General features: G+C 34.4%; 2 protein-coding genes across 2 annotated transcripts; one reads left to right on the top strand and one right to left on the bottom strand.

Annotated features, from left to right (window-relative positions):
* The first annotated feature begins 733 nt into the window (after window positions 1–733).
* Window positions 734–2,256, top strand: LOC110805166 (probable CCR4-associated factor 1 homolog 7). Its single transcript, XM_022010773.2, has 2 exons — window positions 734–1,030; window positions 1,140–2,256. Exon 2 carries the CDS (start codon window positions 1,298–1,300, stop codon window positions 2,120–2,122), a length of 825 nt encoding a protein of 274 aa, XP_021866465.1. The 5' UTR covers window positions 734–1,030; window positions 1,140–1,297; the 3' UTR covers window positions 2,123–2,256.
* Window positions 2,257–4,296: 2,040 nt separating this feature from the next.
* Window positions 4,297–8,397, bottom strand: LOC110804542 (probable protein phosphatase 2C 28). The gene is made up of 3 exons (XM_056843234.1): window positions 6,755–8,397; window positions 6,017–6,296; window positions 4,297–5,608 (listed from the first exon to the last, which is right to left on the bottom strand). Exons 1-3 carry the CDS (start codon window positions 7,064–7,066, stop codon window positions 5,313–5,315), a joined length of 888 nt encoding a protein of 295 aa, XP_056699212.1. The 5' UTR covers window positions 7,067–8,397; the 3' UTR covers window positions 4,297–5,312.
* Between the last annotated feature and the right edge of the window lie 240 nt (window positions 8,398–8,637).

The following is an 8,637-nucleotide window of genomic DNA, read 5'->3' as shown; positions in this document are numbered from 1 at the left end:
ATTTCAAAGAGTATTATTTTTCATACATAACTTTTTTTTAAAAGGAAGTTCCCAATATAATCTAATATATTTGATTAAAACGCATATATTCATAATTTATTAATTTATTAGAAACTCATTAGATTTTGGTAAATGAGAAATAGGATTTCTAAATCGGTAACTTTTGTGTAAGACCGCCTTACCGGAAAGAACAATTTGATTGCTTAACTAATTAGTTATATTGTTTAACTAATTAGTTTCATTGTTTAACTAATTAGTTCTAGTGCTTAGCTAATTACTTCCATTGCTTAATTAATTGGTTCTAGTGCTTAACTAATTGGTTTCATTCCGTACCTTATACGACACCAAGGTGGTCTTATGTGTAAGACCGCCTTATATAAAAGTTTGTATTTCTAAATTAGTTTAAAATTAAAAAAATACAAGTTATATGTAAGCAAAGTTAACGTATGATTCGGATTTAGATATGGATTCAGATTTAATTTTGAAATCCGAATTTTAAATGGATATGGATATAGATATGCATATGGATATGGATGCAACTTTAGAGTCCGAATTGTAAATGAATTTGAAAAGGAATGCAATTTTGGAGTCCGGATTTTAAATAGATCGGATATGAATTTAACTACTTTCAACCCGAGTCCGATCAATTGCCAATCCTAATTTCATTGTCGTACGAAAGCAACATCAAATTGGAAACTAGGAAGTTAAAAAATGAAAAACAAAACCAATCTGGCAATCTCCTAAAAATCTCTGTGAAACAACACTCGTAGAATATCCCCAATTCCCCACCCCTCTGTTTTCTATCTCATCTCTCTCTGTTTGTTGGGAGGTTTGCAGGATAGGGCCCTCTGCCCTCCTTTTACCTATCTCTCTCCTCATTCCTCATCCTCTTCTCTGTGGTGTCAAATTCTCGAATTTTCATATACCCAGAGAAAAGTTTTTTTTTTTTAAAAAATCAAATCTTTAGCCGACATATTTGAAACCCTAGACCATAAAATTCCCAATCTGTTCCTAGACCCTTTTCTCTCAGGTTATCAAATTTCTCATTTTAGGCAAGTTATCTGATTTACCTAATTAACTATTTAAATATTTTTGTTGGTTTATCAGTTTTCTGATTAAATTTTCATTTTTTATGGCAGATCTTATCGGGAGGATTACAATTCGAAGAAAGCTTGGAGCTTTTATCGATATTGGGGTATGCTCAATTTTCAATATCGGAAGCTCCGGTTAAGTTGTTTATCTCTATTTTGCTGCTGTTGCTGTTGTTAGTGTTAGTTGTAATTAATTAGCAATTGAAATGTCGCTTCTTCCCAATAGTGATTCAATACACATTAGAGAGGTTTGGGATGACAATCTCGATGAAGAATTTGGTCTAATTTGTGATATAGTGGATGATTACCCTTTTGTGGCTATGGATACTGAGTTTCCTGGAATTGTTCTTCGCCCTATTGGTTGTTTTAAGAGTAGCTCTGATTTTCATTATAGAACTCTCAAGGATAATGTCGACATGTTGAAATTGATTCAATTAGGCCTTACCTTTTCTGATGAACTAGGAAACTTACCCACATGTGGTACTGATAAATTTTGCATTTGGCAATTCAATTTCCGCGAATTTAACATCAATGAGGATGTTTTTGCCAATGATTCTATTGAGCTTCTTTGCCAAAGTGGGATCGATTTTAAGAAAAATAATGAGAAGGGCATTGATGCCAAGAGGTTTGGGGAGCTTTTAATGTCGTCAGGGGTTGTTTTGAACTATAATGTTCATTGGGTTACTTTCCATAGCGGCTATGATTTTGGTTACCTGCTTAAGCTCTTGACATGTCGCAACCTTCCTGAGACGCAACAGGAGTTTTTTGAGATGATCAAGACGTATTTTCCTACTGTTTATGATATTAAACACTTGATGAAGTTCTGTAATAGCTTACATGGCGGATTGAACAAGCTCGCAGAGTTGTTGGAAGTCGAGAGGGTTGGTATCTGTCACCAGGCTGGTTCAGATAGTTTGCTTACATCCTGTACATTCAGGAAGTTGAAGGAGAGTTTCTTCAGTGGATCCATGGAGAAATATGCTGGTGTTTTGTATGGACTAGGTTTTGATAATGGACAAACTGTTCACTGAGGCGAGGGATAGCAACAAACGTATTATCAAACTTTAAATCAAAACAACCATGTAAAAACTGTTTTCAGATTTTTTCCATTCTGTCTACACTTTTGGTGATTCAGTTTTATAATGAATTTAGATTGTTAGAAATATGTCATACTTGTGCTTTGGTTTTTTAGCCCCATTTTCTGGTGTCACTGTTATACTTCTTTTGCATTCCCTCTCCGTTTATGCCTTACTGAGAAGCTATAATTTTATGTATCTGGGTTATGAGAAACATAAACGATAATAATGGTAGTGAGTGATTTTCACATGCCTTGTTTAAATACCTAACTTAGGGTTGATGTTCTGTGCTCATTACGTTTCGTTTCTGTCATTACGTATTAGTGTCCTGTTTTAATTGTAGTCAACCATGTTGTGTTGGTTTTCAGTTCTCAAGTTTCAGAATGATTTTCATTTGCAAGAAGGTTCAGGCCCTGTTCTGTTCATCTTATTTCCACTTATTTCAGGAAAAATAAGTTCAGATAAATTCAGTTAATTTCAGATAAGATAAGTTCAGGAAAAATAATGACCAAGTATAATTTATAACTAAAATAAGTTTTGATAGAACGCAGCCTTAAAACAGGGAATGGCAAACAAGTGTTGGCCAAGTCACTTGTAGGTTTCAGTCTCGCATTCTTGGCATTTTTGGGGGGAGGGGAGGAGTTTAAGGATGCATAGTCCCAGAAAAGTTGTTAAACTAAGTTTGGACTTTTAAAGTTGGTTTATGTGGAAAGTATAATTTCTTTACTTGAATAAGAAAATGTCAGAACTTGTTTATGCATCTGTGGGATATATCATATATCCATAGAGAAGAAAAGATATGAGTACTCCTTTAATCCTTTTACATGCTCTGTATTTCTTGAAGACTTAACAATAGGGTCAATAAAGAAGTCACAATATTTCTATCTTGCCTTACTGTAACTGTGGTACTTCTGCTTCAGGTTAAACTTAACTGACTGCAGATGAAGGAGCAATCTGTATGTTGACATTCATCATCTTTCTGCTTTGTTAATATTCTTTTATGTTAAGGGCTTGAAAACAAGAGTTTTCTTGTTTGTCTACCAGTAGTTCTCTTTCTCATCTAGTTCTATCTTAGTGTTGAATTCTGCTGGCTTATTTTATTACTTTTTCCCACAAAACAAATAACGTTTTAGTATATAAAACTTCACTTGGTAATTGGTACTCCCTCCGTCCCTTAATACTCGACCCGATTTAACCGGCACAGAGTTCAAGGGACTTGAATTGACTTATTAGTTTAATAGATAATGAGGTATTATTTTAATATAGTTAGTGGGAATGTGTAAAGGGATAGAGTATGGGTTGAATTTTTTATTATTTTTTGTATGGAGTAGGGGTAGGTGGGTTAATAAGGAGAGAGTGAGAAATAATATAATATTGTTAAAATATTTCCATTTTTAGAAACATGTCAATTATTAAGGGACGGTCCGATAAGAAAAACAGGTCAAATATTAAGGGACGGAGGGAGTATATATTAGAAAAAGCGGATTTTTCATGAAATACCCCTCAATTTTCACGAAATTCACCAAATGCCCCTCGACTTTCAGAAATTCACCAAATGCCCCTCACCTTTAATATAATACCCAAACTACCCTTACTAATGACGCGCCGTTAGTGCTCCGTTAGCCAACTTTTCAAATTCACCAAATACCCCTTTTATAATACTAATTTCACCAAATACCCCTTAGTTGAAAAATAATTCACCAAATACTTATATTTTTAAAGATCAATTATGATGCGCAATCATTTATGCCCAAGTTTCTCCTCCTATATGGTTTAGGCCCAAGTTTTAACTCTTTCTCTCCCAATTACCTATATCATTTTTTTTGTCTTGGACTAGAGAGTATTAGTGCCTTATATTGATGTGAATAACCAAGATCATTCAATTACAAACCAAATACACTAGATGTTAAAACAGAGTTTAAGCTACTTTATGATACACCCTCAATAGCACCTATGTAAATCCTATTGCCGAAAGGTTTAGGGAGGTCCAGATGTATAGCCCAGCAACCACAACATTTTCGCATGGATGTAGTAACCCCCCTCAACATCTCTCAAGCTGCTAAACTCCATATTCCATTTTTCTTTTAAGGTGTTGTCATATTTTTAGTTGTTATGAAACCAATCACTGTAATGCTAGTGTGACTTTGATTAATGGAATAAAAGGAACAAATTATTAAATAAAAAAAAATTGTCAAGACCCATGAGTCAGGATCTTGATCAAAGTACCTACAGACTAAATAAAAATTCATTTATGCTCCTAAAACTAAATACACAACTAAAATCTTTCCGTTGCAAATTAAAGTACACCTGTAGATTCAATCCTATTTATCCATAGTTTCCTCGAGTTGTGCAAGGAACCAAAAGCCAAAAAATGGGAAGGTCTTAATTTACATGCTCCTAGTTCAAATGTTGTTCAGATTTGTGAAATAAGAAGTAAAAATTGGGATTCAGCAATTGTAAGATCGACCACCATCTCACCATTGTGAATAGGTAAGACCGGGAAATGGCCAACACTAAAGACCCAACAAATCCACCGCATCCGCCACCGTCGATAGGTAAGATCGGCCCATACACCGTCTTCCTCACTCCTCTTGTCACCCCTAAACCCATTTCTGAGCCTCCAACCGCAATTCCTGAAACCCCCAAGAAAATCGCCATGAATCATAAAATAATTTCTGAAGCAAATAGGGGGATTAAAGATGGGTTTTACAGAAGTTTGTTGTTGGATTTGGGTTTCAAATGAATTGATTTTGCTTTGAGGAATAATTGAAGACCGGACTGCCGAATTTATCAAAAATATTCAGAAGTTTTTGGGTGTTTTCCGGTGATTAATGGATGCAGATAAGGTTGATGAATGAGGAAGAACAAGGGGGAGAGAGAGAGGAGCAGTTGAGGATGCACTTAATTAAGAGAGTAGCAGTCAGCAGTGGTAGGGAAAGGTTAAGGCTCCCAAAAGCAAAATAAGGGCAAATTAGTAAAGTCGTGCTAACGGAGACTTAACGTCCGTTAAGTGTAAGAGTAGTTAGGGTATTAGGTCATTTGTGAGGGGCATTTGGTGAATTTCGTGAAAATTGAGGGGTATTTCATGAAAAATCCGTAGAAAAAGAGAAAGAAAAGTAGGCTAATGGTTGGTGTAAAATGAAAATCAATCATGGAACATAACAACAACACATGATATATCATCAGGGCATCTTCTTTGTAACGCCTCTTTCACCAGCTGCTCTGCTGCTCCTTGGGGATCATCGAGTTCTCTGATACAATCACAAACCTCTTCATTTGACATAACTTTCCAGATTCCATCACTTGCAAGTACAATAAACTTAGCATCTGCACCCACAGTCTGGATCCTTACATGAGGCTCACAAGAAATATGTTGTTTGAGTCTTCCATCACCAAATGCCCTTGTCATTGCCAGCACACCATCCACACGAGGAACATTCCCTACATCAATCAATCAATCAGTTTTCCCTTTATTAATTAAATTTAAATTAGCCCATGCATGTTGTATTACTCCCTCGTCCTGGAATACTCGACCCAGTTTGACCGGCACAGAGTTTAAGAGACTTGAATTGACTTATTTAATTTAATAGGTAGTAGTAGTTGATAGTGGGGTATTATTTTAATGTAGTTAGTGAGAAATGTGTAAAGGGGTGGGGTTTGGGAAAGTAGGGGTTGAATTTTTAATTATTTTTTGTATGGAGTAGGGGGTAGGTGGATTAATAGGGGTGGAGTGAGAAATAATATAGTATTGTTAGAATATTTCCATTTTTAGAAACAGGTCAAGTATTAAAGGACGGTCCGATAAGGAAAACAGATCAAGTATTCCGGGACGGAGGGAGTAATAACTACCTGGTCTTTGGGATATGAAACCACCCCTTTCTTCCACAAGCTCTTTTTCTTTTTCCTTGTCTGGTTCATCATCAACTGTAATCTGTTCTATAACTCGTTTTTTGCATAATATCCCACGCGAGTCACCAACATTTGCAACAATGAGTTTCTTCCTGTTGATCACGATAGCAGTAACTGCTGTAGATCCACCTCTTGAACTTACCACTTTCTCTAAAATCTCTTCATCTGTTTCTTTGTATGCTCTCTTGATAGCTGCTTCAGGATCTTCCCAGAAATCAGCCTGCCCATATTTTATATTTATACTTATTTATTTATAAGATACTTCCTCCGTTCCTAAATAAGTGTCCAATTCCCATAAATAGCGTTCCCTTATAAGTGTTCAGTTTCCATTTTTAGACATACACTTTTCCCACTTTTATATACAATTTTCTCACTTTTCCACACACTTTTCTCACTTTTCTATAAATCATTATTGATTTTTCTTACACATTTTACACTTTTTCCACTTTTCAATCCCCACATCCTTTTTTATTTGTACTTTTAACATTAAACAATTATCTAATTTTTCTTTTTCCCAAATAAAACATTTTCAATCATTACCTCTTTACTCACCATTCAGTTTTATTAAATCTCACGTAAATATCCAAAGTGGACACTTATTTAGGAACGGAGGGAGTATTATTTTATTAAATTGATGAATGAATAGAAAAGGAAAGGCAAACTCTGATAGACTGATACTTGATTCAAAATGTTATTGAAGAGATGATGTTGTAAATATTGAGCAGCATGACGACCAGCATGGCCATCAAAAATTGCATATAAGCCTAAATCATTGCCGCCAATATTTCTATTCTCAGCAAAAACATAGTCTTCCATCCCATGTCCCATTTTACCACGGACCATATGATATCCATAGCTCACGTGCTGTCCCTCTTCACTAACTTTACCTATTTCTCCAGCTTCCTCCTGCATTCTCAAATTTAATGAAATTGAAACATAAATCATCCAAATATAATTAAACTTTAACCTCATCGTCTTCTTCTTCTGCATCAAGAAGTTGTTCTACACTCTTGAAGGAATTATGTCCTTAGACATTTTCGGCAATTACTAAATACAAATAGGAATTAATTATGAAGATAATAAGTTAATTATTTTAGTAATCATATTTGCTTGCTAGAGAATAAATGTGATTAGTAGGATAATATTGATTGGACCTACAAGGTTTTGTGTTAACCTAAAACTCTCACATTATAATAGTTATAATGTCAGGGATTCAGAAATCACGTTCATTCAATATCTGACAAAAAGGAAAACACAAAACCCTAATTCTATTTCTCTGAAACATCGTTCTTCCCAAACAAAGCAAGAGATTGATCGTGATCGTTCTCTTCCGTATGCTCGTACTAGCATACGTGGAATTCAATTGGTGCTTGTGGACTAAGTAGAGGAGCAACAAGTGGGGCTCTAAGATCTTTGAAGCTTGCATACGAACGGGAGAACACGCTACAAAGGTGATTATTCTTTCGACTTAATCTGATCTATATTATTGTTATGCATGTGATCCTGTGATAGATGTTAGGAAATTGTTTCTTGAAATTCCGCTTTATGCATCTATATGTTCCTACAACTCTGTAATCAAGAATAAGGATGTAACAAAAAGTAGACATATATTTAGGTGCCAAGAAATTCAAGAATAAAAAGTTAATTGGCTACCTCAAACCCAGTAGAAGCTACGTCATCAGCTGCATCTGTTTTCTTTTTCTTTCCCACCCCAATATATGACGATGATGATGACGATGATAGCAAGGGTACGTAAAGGGTTAGTATAGTATTTTGATGTTATATACTACGTACTTGTATTATAAATTATAAATTATAAATTATAAATATAGGAACGGAAATAGAATTTGGAAAACAATTATAAATGAGGTAATGTAATCATGCATCTTTATTTATTACGGAGAAGTTGTTGTAAATTAACATTGTTAAACATCATATATAGTAATCCCTCTGTCCCTTAATACTCGAACCGTTTTGACTTTTTATACACATAAATCACTTTGACCCTATTATTTTTAGTATATGAAAATAAATATTGGTATATAATATATTGTTGGATTCATTTTCATATATATTTTCAAAATATTAATAATTTTATAAATTTTTATAATATATAGTTAAAGATATTGGTGGTCAAAGTTGTGCATTGACAAACGTGTTCAGTCAAAACGGTGCGAGTAATAAGAGACGGAGGAAGTAAGTAGTAATATAACTTGGTATTTCGAAAACAAGTACTCTGTAGTTAGTAGTTACCTTAAGGCCAGCTACAACTTCCTCTACTGACTGCAAAATAAGTTTGAATTGAATTGAAACACTTGGATTAAGATTTAAGAATGAGGATTATGATAATGATAATGATAATGATATTAACTAATCCGTTGATAATTAAAAGGAACTTAAGAGGAGTGCGTACCTTATCTTTCAAGGAATCCACATGAACCTGAGAAGTTGATTGCCTTTTGTGGAGCTATACATATTTATGTAAAATTAATTAATGAACAAAAATCCAGGAAAATATACACAATTGACACTTGGATTAAGAATAAGGCAAACCTTCATGG

This window comes from Spinacia oleracea, chromosome 4 (assembly GCF_020520425.1).
Source record: "Spinacia oleracea cultivar Varoflay chromosome 4, BTI_SOV_V1, whole genome shotgun sequence".
In the NCBI taxonomy this organism is placed as follows: domain Eukaryota; kingdom Viridiplantae; phylum Streptophyta; class Magnoliopsida; order Caryophyllales; family Amaranthaceae; genus Spinacia; species Spinacia oleracea.
Note: the sequence above shows the minus strand (reverse complement) of the source record. Positions and strands in the feature narration are given on the sequence as shown.

Excerpts from the sequence above, each read along its gene's own strand:
- LOC110805166 (XM_022010773.2), top strand. The coding sequence starts at position 1,298 with ATGTCGCTTCTTCCCAATAGTGATTCAATACACATTAGAGAGGTTTGG.
- LOC110804542 (XM_056843234.1), bottom strand. The coding sequence starts at position 7,066 with ATGCAGAAGAAGAAGACGATGAGGTTAAAGTTTAATTATATTTGGATG. Across the intron at positions 6,297-6,754 it reads TCAATAACATTTTGAATCAA|GCTGATTTCTGGGAAGATCC; the intron begins GTATCAGTCTAT and ends AAATATGGGCAG. Across the intron at positions 5,609-6,016 it reads TTTCATATCCCAAAGACCAG|GGAATGTTCCTCGTGTGGAT; the intron begins GTAGTTATTACT and ends TGATTGATGTAG.